General features: G+C 31.1%; 2 protein-coding genes across 2 annotated transcripts in view; one reads left to right on the top strand and one right to left on the bottom strand.

The window, feature by feature from the left end:
- The first annotated feature begins 325 nt into the window (after positions 1–325).
- On the top strand, positions 326–11771 carry LOC134700323 (DBH-like monooxygenase protein 1 homolog). Its single transcript, XM_063561673.1, has 11 exons — positions 326–700; positions 1667–1813; positions 2298–2471; positions 3011–3091; positions 5035–5211; positions 5760–5862; positions 6226–6392; positions 6835–7017; positions 8007–8066; positions 10882–11118; positions 11632–11771. The coding sequence occupies exons 1-11, from the start codon at positions 380–382 to the stop codon at positions 11719–11721; spliced, it is 1740 nt and encodes a 579-aa protein (XP_063417743.1). The 5' UTR covers positions 326–379; the 3' UTR covers positions 11722–11771.
- Positions 11772–14780: 3009 nt separating this feature from the next.
- LOC134700340 (adhesion G protein-coupled receptor L3-like) overlaps positions 14781–22811 on the bottom strand; it is a 59298-nt gene continuing 51267 nt past the window's right edge. The window contains exons 26-30 of the mRNA XM_063561697.1: positions 19835–19961; positions 19060–19101; positions 17310–17399; positions 16904–16952; positions 14781–14947 (exon numbers count right to left, since the gene is read on the bottom strand). Of these exons, the coding sequence (XP_063417767.1) occupies positions 14928–14947; positions 16904–16952; positions 17310–17399; positions 19060–19101; positions 19835–19961 (328 nt within the window). The 3' untranslated portion in view covers positions 14781–14927. The remainder of the gene's footprint in view (positions 14948–16903; positions 16953–17309; positions 17400–19059; positions 19102–19834; positions 19962–22811) is intronic.

The raw sequence follows: 22811 nt of genomic DNA, 5'->3' as shown, positions 1-22811 counted from the left end.
GACATGAGTTCGTCCTAAGTTATGTTTTTGAGAGTTTCTATGAGTTAGGATAAATCCTAAAATATATCATAATTAGATACATGATCTTAGATGTATATCATTCATGCTTTCTTATCATATTTACATGTAAAGTATGTCTTTCGTCTATCTACCTATACATAATTATCTATATATCATGAAATGGCTAAACTTTATCTATTGGCTATTTACAAATCTAAACATGAATTGACACACACAATTCGTTTATGATTACATATAATTGATAGAACCACTTCTGAGATTTCAAGATAAAGACAAGGAAATCCTTAGGTCAATATATCTCTATAAGAAAGATATGATAATTTAAAGTGTCTTAAGGTTATAAAGGTTATATAGAACAATGGTCTGTAATGGATTTTCGTTGATATTATTATTGGGATTATATAAGGCATATGAGTGCTCAGACGCCATTGATTCAGCTCAAAGACTGATACCTGTTTACAGTAAACCAGTCCCGACATCAGTGTTCCAACATGAAATTCAACTGGATCCTGATGGAAACTTTTGGCTATTTTGGAATGTCAGCGGTACCAATATAACGTTCGAAACTCATGTCAGAACCAGAGGATATGTGGGATTTGGACTGTCGCAAAATGGTAAAATGTTTCCATCTGATGTAATTGTAGGCTGGATTAACTCTGATGGCTCAGTATATTTCCGGGTAGGCAGACTATTATTACCTTGAATAGTATTATCACAAACTGAACGTTTTTTAATCTTTTACTGCCGAAATTATATGTTTAAACTTTTTTTCAAGCATACATTGATATTTTATGTTAATTTCTATCTCTGTCAATTTGGAATATCATTGAATTTGGGGATGATATACCGTATAGCGGGTTATTTTCGCGGGGTGCAAAGTTTCGCTTATTTTCGCGGATAGAACAAAATCGCCAAAATAAGTTCCGCCAAATTAAAGGTGTACATACAAAGGTATGAATACAAGTTTTTAATCCGCCAAAATAATAACCGCCAAAATATTTCGTATACCTTGTTCAATGAAAATCGCGAAATTTTACACCCGCGAAAATAACCCGCTATACGGTATCCTGTCCTTGGAACGATTTACAGCTTGACATATTGCTTAGAGAATTGTCAATTGATGAAGACTAAGGTTGATCTCAAAATGTCTTTTGTTTGCTGTTGTGGTTTTTATTTTGCCATGGTGTTGTATCTTTGGCGTCCATGTGTTTTATGACCTTTTTGTTCATTTACTATGGTCTTCTGATTTGCGGTAACAATTTTAAGATTAGATGATTCTTTTTAATTTCACCTGAGTACATATTTTAAAAAGAGGTATGGGAGTTACTAGGAAAAGATGAGTTGCTCTCAACATTTATGAAAATTTAACATTGCTTCTAATGTGCAGAACATTACAATGTCAAATTGACAACTTATATTCAGTTTGAGTAAACATACCATATTAGTTAATTGTTTAGAAAGTTTTATGGCTTTCTACAAATGCTAGTGGTCATCCATATAAAATTATATTGTATGCAAATTTTTTTTATTTTGTATACAAAAATGTAAATTTGCTGAAATATAAACGTCTGTTGTTAGTATCTATATTTAACCGATCATTTGTCAAAAACGACATTTGATATCTTTGTTTATGTTTGCAATGCAGGACTGCCATACTGTAGGAAATGTTGTTCCCAAGGTGGATTCTAATCAGAACTGGTACCTGATTAACGGATTTGAGAACGATTTCGGTACTGTCCTGACATTTACTAGGAAATTGGATACTTGTGATGAGGATGACATAGTGATAAATGTAAGGCGTTGTATTATTTAAAAAAATTATGAACTTTATTTTTTTATCACCAGTATTGTTTTTATATTGACGTACCATTACATTTTTGTCTTCTTTCAATGTTGTCTATGTGTTATAGTTGATATTTTTATCAATGAGAATTGAAAAATGCTTTTAAATTTCAGGAATGAATTGCCGTTTGGTCTAACTTTTTATTTACGAACAATAGTCATGTATTTACAAACTCTGTAACTGAACCTCTCGATAGAGATCTATTTGTACGAATTGTTGCCCTTAGGAAGCCTATAAATTTCCCTTGATTAAGAGTAAGCGTACATGGTAAAACATAACGGCATAAAACTTATCTAACTAGCAATTTGCTTTGAATAATTTTTACATATCTCTCCGTATATCTATATGTATCGTATATATATCTAGAAGTGTATTCTCTCTTTTACTTTGTGTGTCATATTTAGCATAAAATATCAAGAATATTTTTAACTAGGACGACACTATACGATCTATATACTCATACCACGAGGAAGATCCAATTTCAATGACGGAAATGCCATGGCATGGAGAAAATCGAGGCGCACAAAGTGTGATGTTTTTGTCCTCAAGTAAATCACTTGCCAGTATTCCAAAAAACAGCATAAAAGTTGATATTGTAACACCCCCGGTATGTTTTATCTGTATAATACAATTTCAGATTTTATCATATTACACATTTTCCCCCTTATATTAAATAGTGGTCGGAGTCGACTTTAGTAGTAGAACTTCTGCAGTCTAAGAGTAGGATGGACGTTTTTTATGTTATTGAAATGGTCACTTAGAAAATTATTCACTACTATTTACATTTATTTTTTATCGATTTAGAAAGATTAAAGACACACACCAGAAAAACAGCAGTAAACCAATCTGAATTTGGCATTTTTAGTGGGTTTTTTGGGTTACATTCTCACAAAGTAAACGTGGATACCTACATGTAGGTAAGAATCGTGAATTAATTGAAGGAAGTACATCAACGAGGCAAAAAAAAACATTAAGTCAAGAGAAAGTCTGTAAAACTGTATCACAGAGTTAATTTTACGCGTTATTTGAGGTAAAGCCGAACTATAAACATCATCAACTCAATTGTAACTGAAAGGAAAATCCACCAACATATAAATGGTTGTTTACAATCCATTCTAATAGTTAATCTGTTAGATTTAATTTTAGTATTCAATACATCTCGCTGATACTCGCCACTGCTCGCTACATAAGATTCCACAACTTACAAAGAAGCATCATATGATAAGAGTAAGTATTTAAATATTTTACGCTTAACTTCCAACATATTTAATTAATATTCCATCAATATGTTGGTATTTGGATTTACACGGTAGATTGTTGGATTGTTAAAAAGATACCATAAGCGCCGGAGGTGAATTTTTATTTATAGAATAACGCTTTCAAATTATATCAGACGTTTTTTTTAATGAAAAGCGTTGGTCTTAATCAGTGACGATTTATAAAACGGTGAACATATACCAGAATATTAGACAAATAAAATGTAATGACAGTGTAAATTTTGAAACAAGTAAAATACTATTTAAAAGAGGGACGAAATATACCAAAGGGACAGTCAAACTCATAAATCTAAAACAAACAACGCCATGGATAAAAATGACAATTTTACAACAAATCCATACTGACATTGATAAAAAAATATACAAACTATCTTGAGGTTTGTCTTCTTTATTACAAGTATTGAAATATTCGAAAATTATTATATGCATACCTTTGATAAATACATTAGTGTAACTCATATTCAGATTTGACTAATAAAAATGTATACAAAATTAAAATGTATCATAAGAGTATGATATGCATATGTTTTAAAATTGGTTGGGCACTCCTTGGTAAATGTTCGGTCTAACCTATGTATAACAAATAGATACAACGTGGGAGAGATCGTCAGGTTATTCTTGATCCTTGATGATAAGCCAACTATATAAACTCTTTATTTACACAGTTTTGATTCTATAAATGTACTAGGTTAACTTTAAAGTGAACTCTTAGGCAGCATTTTAATTCTGCATTTAAGTCAATATAATATGTACATGTAGTTACAATCAAGATAAGACTATAAATACCAAAAGGTATCTATCGTTTAAGAGGATCAACGGTACATATTTCCTCAGATAGAATTTTCCTAAACTTTGTCAACCTAACGATTTTACTATGCCTTTTTTTCAAAAATATAATGAAAAGTATGTGATATATTTCAAGTAACAAGTTTGCATAGATTTCTCATTAAAACACATTTATGTTTAAAGAAATCTATGAGAAGATAAATCTCATAATATGCTTTTAGAAAATAAAAAGTAAGAATGTTTTCCCGAATTGGTTTTCTTGCTACAAGTAAAACATGAAAATTACACCATCATTCCAGTGTACAATTATTACTGTAAGATCTAGAGTTGCCCCCCTCCTTTTCTTAATTAGCGAAGTTGAAAAGTGCTTCAGAATCTATAATACCCAAATATTTGGTATTTGTTTAAAAAAATCTTGGATAATGCAATGAATCACTTATTTTTAATACAAAAAAAAACAGTCTTGCACATAAATTGAAAATTTGTCAAAAAATTTGTAGATTAAGGCGAAGAACTAGACCAATAGTGTACTTCTATTGTACAATCCAAGATTTTACTATGCCTTTTTTTCAAAAATATAATGAAAAGTATGTGATATATTTCAAGTAACAAGTTTGCATAGATTGCTCGTTAGAACACATTTATTTTTAAAGAAATCCATAAGAAGCAATATGAGAAGATAAATCTCATAATATGCTTTTAGAAAATAAAAAGTTAGAATGTTGTCCCGAATTGGTTTTCTTGCTACAAGTAAAACATGAAAATTACACTATCATTCCAGTGAACAATTATTACTGTAAGATCTAGAGTTGCCCCCCCTCCCCCTTTTTCTTAATTAGCGAAGTTGAAAAGTGCTTCTATAATACCCAAATATTTGGTATTTGTTTAAAAAAAAATCTCGGATTATGCAATGAATCACTTATTTTTTAATACAAAAAAAAACAGTCTTGCACATAAATTGAAAATTTGTCAAAAAATTTGTAGATTAAGGCGAAGAACTAGACCAATAGTGTACTTCTATTGTACAATCCAAGATGGCGGTATACACTGAAACTACCGTTAGGTGGAATTCTTGATGTTCTTATATTTACATTGGTTTTATTTCAGTATGAACCACTAATTCCAAAAGAAAGTCTTACGTTTGTCCACCATATTGTTATAAGCAAATGCCCGGATACATCAGACGCAGATGTTGGCTCTACCTATGACTGTTTTTCAACATCCACACCTGATCGTTTTATGACATGTAGTGACCCCGTGGTAGCTTGGGCTGTAGGGGGTTTGGTAAGTTTGGGTGTTTTTTTTTTCGCATTAGAAAAATAAGAGTTTATAGACTACTTTAATCAAAAAAAATATTGCAAACACTTGGATGTTTATCGACCACCATAGTATGACAATTTCTAAATAGCTAAGAATATAGAAAAGAGAAAAGCAACTAATGTATAATAAACAGAGACTATAGAAGATTACAAATCAGCACTGAATTCTCAAAAGGAAAAATATTTAGATATGTCAAAATACCATTACATAGACTACTTGCTTGAAACAAGCACATGTAGATTAAAAATAACAAAAGTAAATAAAACAATGATAAAATGAATAACAAATACACCAGTACTAGCAAAATCATATTGTTTTGCACTTGAATCTACTGAAAGCAAGCGTTAAGTTACTAACTTGATACAAAATCAAGTTGTGATATTTTCTATTTTTTACATTGATTTTTGAAATGTTGCGGGTTTTCTTGTCAGCCTTTTACTGCATATCATTTTCGTACAATTTCAATTAATTTGATCAATTCAAAGTGCTTTAATTTTGGTATTATTGACTAGGCTTTTAACATGCCAGAACACGTTGGTTTTGCTTTTGGAGAAGCAGATAGTCCTAAATATGTGAAACTGGAAATACATTATAGCAATCCTTCGATGAAGTCTGGTAAGATTCATAGATAAGTCTTATAAGTTTTGTTTCAGATCAATTCACCGTTTCAGAATTTTTGAATCATGAGAATTTTATTTTTTGTAACGACGTCGCGTCGTCAGTTGATTTTCCGTTGTTTCGAATGTTGTTTACTAATCACCACGATTTGTTTTACACTGTCGAATATATCACCATTCCGATTCAGTCAATAATAACTGTACACACATGAAATGATGTGTTTTGATTTTTCGATATTTTTCTCTTTATTTACCTTGAAGTTTCTTCAACTCGGTACAATGTATGTACATGCAGGGGTATGGGTTTTGATTTCGTAGTAATGATGTAGTTCTGTCTCCTACATGATAATTTATATTTCAGGCATTGTAGATCGTTCGGGTATAAGAATGTTTTTATCTCCTGATATTCGTCAATATGATGCTGCAGGTATGACGTTAGGTGTTAACCCAAATCCTACACATATAATACCACCATATCAGAAGTCATTCGTCTCAACAAGCTATTGTAATCCACAGTGTACAGAAAAGGTATACATTTAAATGCTTATCAATGACTAGACACCAAAATGAAATACTTTGTATAAATAAAACAATATAAACAGATGTTACTTTCTTCCAACGTATGTTGTTTTTGTTCAAGATTGTAAATTCTTATACATTTTTGGATAAATAATCAAAATTGCCAAATTCTGTCAAAACTGGGGATTTTGTGCTGTTGTATTTTCAGACATTTGTTCCCTTTGACCCTCGAGTCCTCAGAAATTAAAAAGTAGATGGACTAAGATAAATGAAATCGTTCTTATTAGGGATGACGTGTTTGACAAAAGACACAAGAAAACAAATACAAATACAAGTAACTTAGTATTAGCAGTCTACTGAGCGGTAAAATTCTACATGATTCATTCACAAATCCTCAGATATAGTGTTCATCCAAGGTTAAAATTAGTTTAGAAAAAACTTTACTATTCAGGGTTTACCGGACACTGGAATATCCATTTTTGGTGCATTTCAACATGCTCATGTTCTGGGAAGAGCAATCAAAACGAGGCACATACGAAATGGTAGAGAGTTGCCTCCAATTGCTGAAGACAAAACATACGATTTTAACTATCAGGATATCCGAACTTTAAAAGAAGAAAGGAAGGTTAAACGTGTAGGTATTGTTTTAGCGAAAATGTGGACAAATGTTTAAGTCTTTGAATTTTAAAATTAGCCTGACCGTCAGTCATATAGCTAGGAGAATTCGAAATGTTAAATTTCGGAAGAATACAACTGTTTTCATTTCAACACTGTATTGATAAAATTAGAATAGATGTTTTTACGTTCAAACATTTAAAATTTTCCTAAAATTCATGTAGTTAAAGAAATGAAAAGTTTTAGAAATTTAGTGAATTTTTATAGATGATTAAAAAAACCACATTTAAGTCGATATATACATTCGGACTAACTATAAAGTAAGAAAAAAAAGTGTTTTTTTTAATAAAACTAAATTTTTGACTAGCAGTCCTCCTGTAATTATGACGTTTTAATTAAGTGAAAAGTCCGAAATGATCAGCGATCTACGTTTATTTTTTGGATTTATAATCTGTATAAACACTTCAACAAGAGCTATGAAATACAGTATTCATTTATTAATTGCTGCTTAACATCCAAAAGTAAATATAACGTTTAAAAAAGAAGATGTGGTATGATTGCCAACGATACAACTATCCACAAAAGACCAAAATTAGACAAACATTAACAACTATAGGTCACCGTACGGCCTTCACGCATGTTCTTGACAACGACAAAATTAATGATTATGGGAAAAGATTTATTGGTATATTAAGTTCACATATATTGCCATTTGGAGAATTTTTTCCATGGGTATTTTGATGCTTAGTAAAAATAAAAAAAGAACTACTAGGCGGATTGAAAATGATACGTAATTTGTGAGACAAAAAAAACAAGATTACCATTCGCTTGCTTAATTTCAAAATATTATATGTAATGATCATGCATTAACTATGTATCAAATATTTCGGTTCCTATTCATCCTTGGCTTATATATTCGGCTTGAGAGTTCCTGACGAAGATAAATCCAGAAAAGAGCTTTGGCCGAATGAAACTTATAAAGTGTTGTTTTTAAATTGTGTTTCTTAGGGAGACAGTTTCATGGTTGAGTGTACGTATGATTCATCAAAGAAAAACGAATCGACAACGGTGAGTTTACATGGAAAAGATATAAGGAAAAAATACTGGATGCCTTTTTTAAAGTTTGATTTTTAGCGAAGTACATATAACCATAAAACCTTTAACACTAGATTTTTTTCAATCAAAAATCAATAAAGAGATTTAACTGCATATTATTTCTATATTTAAAAAAAAAATATAGGTCACACTTCATATTAATGAGGAGTGTGATATGTGGTTTAGTATTTTTATGTAATAAATACACATTACTTAACATCGACGTAGACGTAGTCATGGCCATCGTCATTATACATCACCCTCTCTGCATGATGTCTCTATTAATGACTTGCTGCCATGCATACAAAAACCGTTAGGTATTCATCACATTCGCACGAAACTTTATTCATTACCCCTTTCAAAACTTCATTCTCTGTTCAATTTATGTTTGGAATCCACTGTAACAAACCCTCATTCAAACCAATACAAACTACAAGCTATAATTTCGGATATTGCTAGTCACAGACTTTTCAAGCCAGTTCGCATTGGAAAAGATGAAAAAGAGAAAAGATCTTTTCTAAATCTTTCCTTTGCCAACAAAGGTCTCGATGGCGTCAACCTAGGCAATATCCTTAATCATAAATTAGTTCAATCGAAAATACCTCCTTATTTCAAAGACCAGTCTGTACCAATAATTTCTTATACCTATACCAAACCTATTGCAACTAAAATTTTCAATTACAAACGCGTTTTGCAGGATCTCGATATTGACGACTTCAAGTCCAAACCTCCTGATTGCACTTGTGCTAGTTCCCAATTCACATATAATCCTGCTGGCCACGTTATTACCGGTGACCTTAACATTGTTAATAACACTTCTCTACGAAACGTGTTATTGAAAGGTCCGAAATATCGTGAGCCTAAATCCATCAATTGGAAACACAACTTTAAAATTTTGATGGATTCAGTCGAGGATTATGCCAGGCAATGGGCTAAGCGCGAGAAGGAAGACGTAGACACTCTATCCGAATGGATTAAGGCAGTGAGGTCGTTAATACAAATCAGAATTAAGAAACTGAATGGCTCCATCAATGCCCATGCTACGTCAATCTTCAAAGATCCAAATGTTGCTAAACACCTATCTGACCTCCATGATGAATATGTTGTTGTCCCCGCAGACAAAGCCCCAAATAACATCGTTTTTATCTGTAAAAGTCATTACATTAATTGCTTGATAAACGAATTAGGTAAAGACAATTCACTTGGAAACCCAACATATACCCTCACGACACTTACCAAAGAGGAAATCCTGGATAATCATAGGTCTGTTCTTTGTTCCTTGGGTATTTCAACCAAAGATGAAGAACTGGATCTTCCATCACTGTATTGGATACCTAAACTACATAAGTGTCCTTACAAACAACGGTATATTGCTGGGTCTTCCAAGTGCTCCACGAAACCCCTTTCTAAATTATTAACATCCATTTTATCAGCAATCAAAGACGGGCTTCAAAGTTATTGTGAAACTGCCTATTCTAGAGGTGGCGTGAATCAGATGTGGATACTTAAAAATTCCAAAGATCTTTTAGAGTACATACAATCTAACTCTCTTTCATCTTGTAACAGTATTAAAACATTTGACTTTTCTACTCTTTACACAAGTATTCCACATTCCAAACTAAAAGACAAATTAAAAGAGTTGGTATTACTTTGCTTCGTAAAAAAGAATGGCCAACGTAGATACAAGTATCTTGTCTTAGGGAGGGATAAATCATACTTTGTAAAGAACCATTCTGATTCAAACAAAAAATTCTCTGAAACCGATATTATCAAGATGCTTGATTTCTTGATTGACAACATATTTGTTACATTCGGAGGACGTGTTTTTCAACAGACTGTCGGCATCCCAATGGGAACAAACTGTGCCCCTCTACTTGCTGACTTGTTTCTTTATTATTATGAGGCTGACTTCATGCAGGAACTTCTTAGAAAGAAAGATCAGAAGTTAGCAATATCCTTTAACTCTACTTATATAGATGACGTTCTTTCACTAAACAATTCAAAATTTGGTGACTATGTGGATCGCATCTATCCCATCGAATTAGAGATAAAGGATACTACAGATACAGTTAAGTCGGCTTCATATCTTGACTTACATCTAGAAATTGACAATGAGGGTCGGTTGAAGAAAAAACTTTACGACAAAAGAGATGATTTCAGCTTTCCAATTGTGAACTTTCCATTTCTAAGTAGCAACATTCCAGCAGCACCTGCATACGGGGTATATATCTCCCAATTGATACGATATTCCCGTGCTTGCATTTCCTATCATGATTTTCTTGATAGAGGGTTACTGCTCACAAGGAAGCTATTAAACCAAGAGTTCCAAATGGTGAAGTTGAAATCATCCCTTCGTAAATTTTACGGACGCCATCACGAGTTGGTTGACCGTTATGGAATAACCGTTTCACAAATGATATCGGATATGTTCCTTACGTCGTAACTACAATCCCCTTCCCTTTCATGAATTTGACCTACCGAATTAGACTATTTACCGGATTTGTAATCACATAAGCAACACGACGGGTGCCGCATGTGGAGCAGGATCTGCTTACCCTTCCGGAGCACCTGAGATCACCCCTAGTTTTTGGTGGGGTTCGTGTTGTTTATTCTTTAGTTTTCTATGTTGTGTCATGTGTACTATTGTTTTTCTGTTTGTCTTTTTCATTTTTAGCCATGGCGTTGTCAGTTTGTTTTAGATTTACGAGTTTGACTGTCCCTTTGGTGTCTTTCGTCCCTCTTTTTTTAACACGTGATTACTTTAAACATAGTTATATGTATAATTTAGGGAGGAATGTCAACTGGAGAAGAGATGTGTATTTCCTATATATACTACTATCCGAGAACAAATATGTCATTCTGTCTGGCTTCACCATTGTATGATAAGATTTCTAATGATTCAGAAAAAGCATTTGAACAGCTGAAGGATTGGAACTGGAACGATCAAAATGTTCGACAACAATTTCAAGAACTAGTCAATAATTCAACATATAACACCATTTGCAATGGACCAATCAAACTCGAGGTTAGTAAATGCCCTTAAAAACTTTTATTTTCCAAGCCTGCAACGATTAAGTAGTGAGAAATTTGGGCTAAGTTCTTTAATTTTATTTTATCAATTTTTTCCGTAACACTTAAATAAAGGCAACAGTAGTATACCACTGTTCAAAACTCATAAATCCATGGACAAAAAACAAAATCGGGGTAACAAACTAAAACCGAGGGAAACGCATTAAATATAAGAGGAGAACAACGACATAACACCGACACGTTACACACACAGAAACGGACCAAGCATCAGACCAAACACTGGCAAGAAAGAGGTCAGAAATTATATTTGCATTTAGTAGTAATTCACAAAATATTCAACGAATTCCAAGAAACTAAACGAGAAGAGCAAATTTTTATACATTCCTGAGTCCCGTTTTTGATTTGAATTTTTACTGGGGTTCAGTACTTTTGTTATCTAACTATATTTTATGTTGTAAATGTAGACATCAGTAATGGTTGTAATAATTTGATTTTTTTTTAATTTCAGAGTAATAGCTATAAGACTGTTATACCTGAACCGGAATATCCCTACCATAAACCATCTCAGTCATGTGGGAATTCAATGGGAATGAATTAAGAGTCACGAAAATAAGACTTCAGACAATTGATATGCTTTGCATATGACTTTAACATACTATTGTGTTACTTATTAATAAGGTTTAATACTGTTAATTTGAAATATACCTCTTTCAATTGATTTTTAAAGTTCGTTCTTACGTTGTTTTGTTATACCACTGTCTAAGGCTAGGGGAGGGTTGGGATCCCGCTAACATGCTTACCTCGCCACATTCTGTGCCGGTCCTAAATCGGAAGCCTGTGTGTCAGTGGTTGTAGTTTGTTTATGTGTTACATATTTGTTTTTCGTTCATTTTTTGTACATACATAAGGCCGTTAGTTTTCTCGTTTGAAATGTTTTACATTGTCGTTTCGGGGAATTTTACAGCTGACTATGTGTTATGGGATTTGCTCATAGTTGAAGGACGTACGGTGACCTGTATTTGTAAAGGAGAAGGTCCGGTAAGACACCTTTTTGGCCCCAAAATATAGCAGTTTTACAAAATTGTTAAAATGTAAACTTTTAGTTATTATTTGGACAGTAGAATGCTTCTGGTACTTAAATATGGGCTGTTTTTGACAATACATGGCACATATATTGGGTACTAGCACCATAAAGTCATGCTGAATCACTGAAATCTTCACAATTCTAGCATTTTAGTATAATTTTAGACGGTTTTCGTGTAAATCGAAAGTGGCCGCATTCGTGTTCATCCTTAATATTAAAATGTAAGTTGTATTTGATAATAATACATAACATATATAAAGGTTGAGGATGAACACGGATGCGGCCACTTTCATTTTTGGCAAAAACCATCTGAAAAGTGACATTTTTCGGCATATTTGGTGGATTTTTCATATTTGAGCTTGAATCGGATCGTTTTTAATGACAAAATCAGTGAAAATCTTACACATAAACTAATAGATTCAAATAAAATAGACACTTAAGTGTTTAAAAAGTGGTCAAAATCTTTCGTCAGATGAACCTGAAATTTGAGGCCAAAATCGGTCCTTATCGGACCTACTCCTTTCTGTGTTATTTTTGGTCCCTTGTGGAGAGTTGTCTCACTGGCAATCATATCGCATCTTCTTTTTATATATACTTAATTAATTTCTTTACTTGGTTAAAATTACTCAAAATATCCCCTCACAAAAATTATAGTTGTATTTTAGTGTTCATTGCCCGAGATTTAATGAAAGTTTCGAAGGTGCTTTATCATCTACTTAATAACCATCTGGACAATTGGTATCTTTTCAACATTTTTTATGTATGCTTATTTAACTTCCAACATTCTGTCTAACGTGAGAAGCAGAGAGTAACACATATATTAATGGGTTTATGAACAAATAAACTCATCAAAGATACCAGGACTAAATTTTAAATATACGCCAGACGCGCTTTTCGTCTACAAAAGACTCATCAGTGACGCTCGAATCCAAAAAAGTTGGAAAATGGCCAAATAAAGTACGAAGTTGAAGAGCATTGACATCCAACGCACTACACTCTGTACTATTGGATTTTAATACAGAAGAAAAGGACGTTCAATTTTAAAAACAAAAATTGTAACCTAGGTTGATTTTGATTACCTTAATTCCATAGTAAGTAAAAATCCATTTTATATGTGTAAAATAAATCAGTGTATATACTCATTTGACGTCATATATGCCGGCAAGACATTTCCAGCGAATTTGAATTGAAACAATCCGACAAAACGATGAAGCTCATTGCAATTAACTAACATTAAATAAAACGAAATAAAAATATTTACCCGGTCTAGAATTTTGAATATTAGAACACATTCTACGTGACGTACATTAGTTAAAAAAACTAATTGTTTGTACATTTTTATCGCCATTCATATTTTGCGATTAGCTATTCTTTAAAGTCACAAGAAACCTCAAATTAAAAAAAAGTATGCATATGTTTTCTATAACTAAATGAATAGTTTTCACTATACAACTTATAAACATATACTTTTTTTTAATTTGTCCACATTTAGAAGAAGTTTACTTATTTTTAATTGCTCGCTTCCAGGAAGCAATTCGCCGACATGTTTTCCGTATTTATATTGACCCGAGCGTAACCCTCCTCGTAAAATTCGGTGATCGTCATACGCATGGATCTGTCATTGAAAAAAAAATTTGACGATTATATGATATATTTGCGAAAATAATGATGAAATCCTGCACAGAGAACTAAGTTTATGATATATACATGCCTTGGTTCAAGAATTGGATAAACATTATTTTTCACCACTCACTCGTTTCATATGACTTTAAGGAATTTTAATTGAGTTTTACATGAGGACAAATAATTAATTTTCAATTAATGTTCTACCGTAGCCCTATGGATCTAAAATAAAACCTTGTAACTTCGTATAGCAAATGCATTTGTTTTTTGTTTACCTTCCTTTGAAACGTCAGGAATGAATTATATACCTTCTTGAATACATGATATCATCCCCGTTTTTTATGAGGGGTACAGGTTGTGTATGACATGATGGACATGGTTGTTATAATTGCCAGTATAGCATGGTTTTAATTTTCACGAGTCTACTTCATTGAACAATGAATGTTATCACATAAGATTATGATAATGTCTAAACACTGTGAAACTATGCTGGGTAGTGTTTTTTGTGGAATTTTCATCAGCAAGTCGATATATTTACAAGAAAGGTAATGTCATTTCTCGAATGTTACTTTTGTTTTTCACTTTTCTAAATTATTTTTTACATTGGTTTTTGATGCAGTACGTGTAACTCAGTCTTCAGTTTATTATGATGTGTTATAAACTTCGGTAACTACTGTTACCTTGATTGTTTTCCGTCGTATTGAGTTGTTATTTATGCAATTCAATTAATAAATCGTTTTTGATTTTGTATTTTGAACAAAGCATTTATATCTTTGGCTTCTCTTCGACACATTTTTTTTAATGAAAATAACACTAGAGGTGTAAATTGTAGGAAGTAAAAAAAAACTATAATAAGAAATTAAAAGCAAATAATAAGGAATTCTATGTTACAAGAACTTTTTCTTATTTCCATTGAGGACAAATATTCATATTAAGAACACTTTCAGCGAGAAAAAATCAACTTACAAATATATTAACATTCATACATAACAAAAATAAAAGCTAAAATAATGAATTATTCCGTATTCCAAAATAGTAATATCATAAAATTCTATAATAAATAACATCGTGCAAGAAGTTAAAGCTGTGTTGTTCTGTCATGATTCAGTCTTAGTATCTGCAAAAAGACGAAGAAAAGTTCATATAAAATAAATATTAAAAAAAAAAGATGTGGTGTGATTGCCAATGAGACGACAACTCTCCACAAGAGACCAAAATAACGCAGAAATTAACAGGTATAGTTCAACGTACGGCCTTCACCAATGAGCATGGCCCATACCGCATAGTCCACTATAAAAGCCCCAAAATGGCAATGTAAAACAATTCAAACTAGAAAACGAACGGCCTAATTTATGTACAAAAATTGAACGAAAAACAAGTATGTAGCAAATAAACAAACGATGACCACTGAATTACAGGCTCCTGACTCGGGAAAGACACAAACATACATGATGTGGTGGGGTTAAATATGTTAGCGGGATCCCAAACCTCCCCCTAACCTGGGACAGTACAAACTTTTATTTTTTTTTATGGAGTTGTCGTATCTTCATTTACTTTGCATAACGTGATATCTGATATAAGTCATGTCACAAAATGCATACACAGACTCAACAAATAACTTATAAAAAAACTTTTTTTCTTTTAATATAACTATAATACTCTGACTCGCAACAAATCACAACTTAAACTTCACTCGAAATGAAAGATCAATTTTAAGTTCCTTTATTACACAATGGTGTTGTCTGATGATGATGACGCAATACCTGTTATTAAAGAACACTCACAAGTAATCTAGCTAAGTTATATATTACAAATGAATAAATATATCAAGGGTTTCGTTTCCTAAAATATGAAAAACGTTTACGCAACATTCTCTGTGCGCTTGTATAAAGTCAGTGGTTGCTGTTGGTTGCTGTATGTTACAAGTTAATTGTTTTCTAAATTGTCTTTTATGTTTTAAAGGTTTCTTGTTGCGTCAAGTCGGTGCATTCAATAAAAGACTCCACGATATTAATCTTGCGTATTGTAAAAAAACGTACAATGAGATAATAATAAAATCCACGTCATATGGACGTTATCAAATTTATTCGTTTTTATTACGTTTTTTTGATTGAGTTAAGCCTTCCAATTGATATGTTATCATGTGGTTTTCTATGTTGTGATGTAATGCTATTGTTTCAGAAACATGGAGAAGGTTTGGTACCATGAAAACGTTTAATCCCGCTGCAAATGCTTGCACCTGTCCTAAGTCAGGAATATGATGTACTGTCGTTTTTTTATGCAATGTATACGTGTTTCTCGTTTTTTATATAGATTAGACCGTTGGTTTTCCCGTTTGAATGGTTTTACACTAGTTATTTTGGGGCCCTTTATAGCTTTTTATTCGGTGTGAGCCAAGGCTCCGTGTTGAAGGCCGTACGTTGACCCATAATTGTTTACTTTTATAAATTGTTATTTGGATGGAGAGTTGTCTCATTTGCACTCACATCTTCCTATAACTATATAAGTTGTAACTTTGACAATCATACCACATATTATTTGTTTTCGGATGTATGTTCAAATTAACAAATTGAAGGCAATTGCTGATAGGGAAATCAAGACAGCATTGTTATTAGCCGTATTTATTTGTGATTCAATCATAAAATAAACTGTGTTGATTCTTTAAGCGTATGCAATGAGCATTTCTATCCTTGATATAAAAATAAATGGTGTGAATTTAGTTGAATGTTTAGTTAAGGCATTTTCATCATTAGTATTATTTATGAACAACCGACGCAAAAGTAATTTCTATTTCTATGCAAATCAAAAAAAAAATCTTTTAAAGTCCTTCAATCGCAATATAAAGATTAATCTATTCTTTTTCAGTACACATATTTTTATGGTAAGGATTTTAGAAATTGACGCATTGTGTAGATAAAAAAAGAAAGAAAATGAAATATAATTGATTGTGTAGTTGGTCAAACACAATATTGAAATAACAAAAAATGTGATTAAGTGATTTCTTGTAAACTTTACTCATCACCCTTTTTGTATTTTTATATTGGTTCATAAATATATACATCTAATAGTCTACCTTCTATACTTGAATGACCTTCTTTCCATGCAACAGCTGTAATGTTGTCCTGCAAGTTGAAATACAAATATCAATATTCAAACATTGTAACATGCATATTTATTATTGTGTTGTCAATATTATTCGTACATTGTACTACACCTACAAATTAAGCTGAAATTTAAACATACTAGTGCACAGGAAAACACCAAAAGGCAGACATGTCTTCTTTTTTATAAGCATATTAAAATAATTTTGTATAGAAACCCGAATAATACAGTCCCTCATCGTTACCGATCTCTACTACTTGCAAGGTTAACAAAACAATCGTGGATCAGCGAAAAATAGCTTCTGAATTATTCGGGTGAGTTCTTTAGCAGATTAAGAAAAAGGCATAAAAGAATACTAAATGTACAAATGTACATACACACGTGATTTCTTCAGTTGTTTTGGTTGTAGTTGAGAAGTGTCCCTTCTTTCGAAATACAGATAATTTCCGTTTCCATGAACTTTGAATCTGAAAAATACAATTATTTTGATTTCGAGTAAAAAAAAAACATCAAGATTTACTTTTATTTTTTTCTGCATAGTCATGTTATTTTGTTGTCAGAAAATTATGTGGCGCAAAGAATTCTATAAGAAAGAAAAAAATTGTAAATTACTTTTTAGGTCAAAAACTTGCATTTTGCTTTTGAGACAAAACATTCCGGCTTTATAATTATTTAGGCTTGTTTTGGTGTGTGTTCTAAACAATATTCAATGAGAAAAATCATTTGTATATTCGTTTGATACTATTTTAATAAATATTTGCTGTAAAGGAAAAAGTGTATAGTTGGGGAGTCAACTCTAGCTGCTGCTCATATAGTTTCAACAAAATTAGAAATTTGAACCAATTACGATTTCGTCTTTAAATAGATGTTTTTACAACAACAAAATATTATTGATTTGAAATATCAAAAGTCTATTTCTTATTTTAAAACGTATCATTCAAATATCTAATAGCCCGTGAAATGCAATAATGTATTTTTTTAAACATGGTCAAAACAAAACAAACATAATCTTACTATTTTTGATTGAGTTAAGTCTGCCAATTGATATTTTATCGTATGTTTTTCTATGTTGTGATGTTATGCTATTGTTTCAGAAAAAGGGAGAAGGTTTGGATCCATTTAAAACGTTTAATCCCGCTGCAAATTTTTGCACCTGTCCTAAGTCAGGAATCTGATGTACAGTAGTTGTCGTTTGTTTATGTAATATATACGTGTTTCTCGTTTCTCGTTTTGTTTATATAGATTAGACCGTTGGTTTTCCCGTTTGAATGGTTTTACACTCGTAATTTTGGGGCCTTTTATAGCTTGTTGATCGGTGTGAGCCAAGGCTCCGTGTTGAAGGCCGTACTTATAATGGTTTACTTTTAAAATTGTTATTTGGATGGAGAGTTGTCTCATTGGCACTCAGACCACATCTTCCTATATCTATGAGACGACGCAAGTATAACTTATTCTTAAGTAAGTAAGGATATGTTAAAAAGGTTAATCTTAGAAATACATGTATCTTCAGATATATCTATTGCAATTTTATTTATTTTTTATTATTAACTTTAAAAATATTTTTGACGAAACACAAACGAAATAACAAACGATTTCGCGAAAAACTCACTTGTGGAAAACTATTCTTTTAATAGGTTAAACACTTTGAATGGAAGTTAAAACAAATTTAAACATAGCTTACGAGTGCCGAAAAACTGTTTAAATGATAATAAAAACTACCAACAACAATAACGGAACGTATAGAACCTCAGTCCTACTAGAAACAAGTTTGCAGAGGAGTGTTTCGTCATATACTACATACTGTAACCTTACACATATTGGGATTAATGGTAAATGTATATCGTGAAAGCAGAACAGATCAAGATTATAAAAGTTAGAGTGTGGTATGATTTTCAATGAGACTCCTATCCATCTGACAAAATGTAAAATAATCAATGTAAAAAACCCAAGGCAATTGAAAGAAAAAAATTATGACAATTATTAGGCATACATTTTTTTGGACTAAAAAATAATTTAAATCGGTATGGTATGAAAGATCTCATATTATAGTAACATAAATGTTTGTCTATTGTATGTAGGTTGTTGTGTGTAACTATTCAAAGAAAATGAAATCATCGAGAAACTTACTTTAGGGTTTAATAATCCATGTACAATGAATATCAGTAATCCCTGAAATTATATGATGATATTGCAGTAGAATTAAACTTTTAAATATATATATACGGAAAAAATTGGTTTTCATATATATTTATTTCAAAGGATACCCTAGTATTAGTTGGTATATTATACTAGCCAATATATTATCTTATTAAAAATACAAAATTAGATAAAATACGATTGTTGCGTCATGTAATATAGTTATTCTAGAAGAGATTATTGCTATTCACAACAACTTTTTTCAATGCAATAACAAAATTTGAGAAACAACTTTAAAATGTCATTAATGTACCTCGAGCATTTTTGAACAGATATTAACAAATCTTTGTTCTTGTTAGCTTTAATTTTGATTATCTATGTAATTGTTTGCATAGTTCCAGGATAGGCACATATAAGCATGAAAGTTGAAAACAAACTGAAACTTTGTATTGCATTTTTGCATTTGATAGTACGTTTATCAATATTAATATCTTCAATTTACTTCTATTTGTAACATGGTTGTGATAACAAAAATTAATAGTGTAGAAAGAAAATGTCGACTCTGGCTGTTGGGTTTCGGTTTTGGTTTCGATTTGTTGTTTCAATTTCCCTTTGTATGTCTTTCATCACCCTGTTGTATTGCAATTCGGTCTAAAGTGTGGTGTGTTCATTTAGTAGTTGCGTTATTTTCTCTCAATTTATTCCAATACTTATCAAGTCTTATATTCAAAGGTACAACAGTTGTAATTTATACACATAAACGTACCTGTAATGAATTGATGATAACAAATAAATAACTAAAAACGATTGTATCTTCATTTAAAGAGAAGAATCCTAGAGTCCATGTTAACCCAAAAAGGGGTGCTAACACTGAAAAACATCGCAATCCACTTCTACAAAAAAAAAAAAAAAAAATTTATTTTTTTCCATCTACATATTTCTTAAATAAGATGAGAAACAAATATGCAAAGAATTTTTTTTCTTTATAAATGTTTTACGTACAAAATATTCATCAAACATCTCTATCTGATAAAATAATTCAAGAGGGTAATTCATTCAATATACTTAAAGAAATCATTTCAAATTTTCTGCCGCAGCAAATATTTCTCAAATTTGAAACGCCCTTCCTACCATTCATTTCCCATTTTTGTATAAACACAAAGAAAAAATTACCGAGTTGTCATAAAGAAACAATTTGATAAATATTGGTTAATTTCTAAACTTCGAAACTAAATATTGGCGTTAATGTCTGTGTCATTTTGGTCTTTTGTGGAAAGTTGTCTCATAGACAATCATACCACATCTCCTTTTTTATATTTTCAGTAGATTAAGTCGTACTGCAGAAACAGTTAGAATGACTTTGCAAGCAATAATAGGCAATTTGTACTGAAAAATATCGAGGTCCTAGGAAAATTAAAAAGGAAAGTCCCTACTAAAATGTAAAATCAAATCAAACGAATGAATAACAACTGTCATATTCCCGACGTGGTACAGGCATTTACTCGTGTAAAAAATGGTGGGTTACACCTGGTTTAATGACAAAAGTGAACAATCGTCAATACAGAACCTGATCTTATTTTTTTTTTTTTTTTTTAAATTGATCAAAGTTTTATTGCACTTTTGCTGTTAACAATTTACTCAATCTACAGCTTCAATTAAGTATCCCTTAAATTAGTCATTGAATATTTAGGGAAAAATATTCAATAAGTATATTTATAAAGTTAGTTGCATTTATTACATACATAATAGTCAAAATAGCAGTTCTACATAATATAATTTCATACCGGAATACGGTACGTTTCTTAACCTAAACTGTATATAATTTATTTATTGAAGCTTCACTGAACCGTAAAATTGATACTGGCAGCATGACTTTTCAGCCGACAGTAGAAATTTTGTTGTTTGCCTACGTTTTGTAATTGTGAAAAGGAGTAAATATATTAAATGATTAGGTAAGACCGTGGTTTTTTCCACATATTTATATGAACAACATATTTTTTTCAGTAAATGTTTTGTTTGCGATTAAACCAAAGATCAAGAGAAAAGATCGAAAGTACACGTGGTATAATTAAAACATCCAAGCATTGTATTGTGTCAACTAATAACAATATTAATTCAGTGTAGCTATAATAGATATGATAAATAATATATAAATATGATAAAAGAGTAGAATAGCGAATTTCATTTGATGCGTAAATTCCTAACCGGACACATGCATGTCCTGTGCAGTCATGAACTAACTAGGTCACAGCTTGAATTCATTCACAATTAAAAAAAATCGAAATATTCGAAAGTTTTAAGTATGATTCTCTGATTTGTTTTCCCTCTAATTTTATTTATATTAATTATGTCCCTGATTTCATTTTGGAATATTTTAAAAATATCAATGACCTTGTCTTTCTTGTCAGACATGTAATATGCTTTATAAATTGAAAAGTAAATTATAGTTAATAAATAGTTCATATCAAAATAATCTTCATCTTCAATTTTATAGCCAGTTACTAAACTTTGAAGACTAAATATATGCTTTTCAATTTTTAATAGTGCTAAAAGCTGTTCAACTCTTGCCAATACTGAATATTATATGAACAGGAAAAAAAGAAGTGTTCATAGTCATCATGTTGTTTACAATGGAAGCACAAACTACTCGGTACTATTTTCCATTTATAAAGTAATTCATTACAGGCTAATATATAATGCATTATTTTCCATTTAAACATTTTAAATTTGTTGTTTTCAAGGTAATTAAAAATAAAGTTGAATGTGGATTTAAATTTTGTAGACATTTTTTTATGCAGAATTCTTTCCCATATTAAAATTCCTGTTGGTTTATCATTTGTAAATTGACTTTGTAGGAACGTGTATATTTCTTTATTGGTCGAGCCTGGTGAAATTTCATGTTTTAGTAGGATAGTTAAGTTTACTGATTTCTTTATATTGACATCAGTTTTATAAGAACTTTCTTGTTTCAAAATATTTTGCCAGTGCTTTGGTATAGCAGTTTTAACTATAGAAAATTCTCTAATCCAATCTTGTTTATTCTTAAGATTTTTTAAAACAGTTTTTGATGAGATGTGTCCGTTTTCGTCTATTATATCATTGATGTACAAAATATTACTGTTAATCCAATTTTTAAAAAACAGACATTTTCCATTTTCTTTGACAAGATTATTTCCCCATATAATTTGTTTTCTAACTTCAAGAAAGTTTTTAGGGGAGATAGTTTGACCTCCTTTTACTTCTACCCAAGTTTTAATTAATTGTTTATAGAATTCAGGCAAGGATTTATACTCTATTTTATTAAGCAAATTTACATTTGTTAAATTCATTTTGAATAAAAGAAAATCTTTCCCAAATTTATTAAGATAAAATCTTGGAATAATTTTCCAGTTATCATTATCGTTTTTTATAAGTTTTGAAACCCATCTAATTTGCAAGGATTTTATATAGGAGTCTAAATCAATCATTTTTAATCCTCCATCAGGGTATGGCTTACATAATATAGAGCGTTTAATTCTGTCTTTTTTCCCGCTCCATATAAAACTATATATTAAATTTTTGAACTTTTGTTTTATTTCATGTGTTATTGTCATACATGATGCTGTGTATGTTAGGTTTGGTAAAATTAGGGACTTTACTACAGTAATTTTTCCTAATAATGTTAAGTTGCGTTTGTTCCATCCTTGAATCAATTTTTCACATTTATCTATTTGTTTCTCCGTGTTTAATTTTTGACATTCTTG

This window comes from Mytilus trossulus, unplaced genomic scaffold, assembly GCF_036588685.1.
Source record: "Mytilus trossulus isolate FHL-02 unplaced genomic scaffold, PNRI_Mtr1.1.1.hap1 h1tg000138l__unscaffolded, whole genome shotgun sequence".
Classification (NCBI taxonomy): Eukaryota; Metazoa; Mollusca; class Bivalvia; order Mytilida; family Mytilidae; genus Mytilus; species Mytilus trossulus.
This window is presented reverse-complemented; position numbering and strand designations above follow the sequence as displayed.

What these genes read in the sequence shown, in the direction of transcription:
- LOC134700323 (XM_063561673.1), top strand. Translation starts at nt 380, where the DNA reads ATGGTCTGTAATGGATTTTCGTTGATATTATTATTGGGATTATATAAG. An exon ending in CTTGGGCTGTAGGGGGTTTG is followed by an intron (nt 5,212 to 5,759) that starts GTAAGTTTGGGT and finishes ATTATTGACTAG; the next exon opens with GCTTTTAACATGCCAGAACA. An exon ending in CAATCCTTCGATGAAGTCTG is followed by an intron (nt 5,863 to 6,225) that starts GTAAGATTCATA and finishes TTTATATTTCAG; the next exon opens with GCATTGTAGATCGTTCGGGT.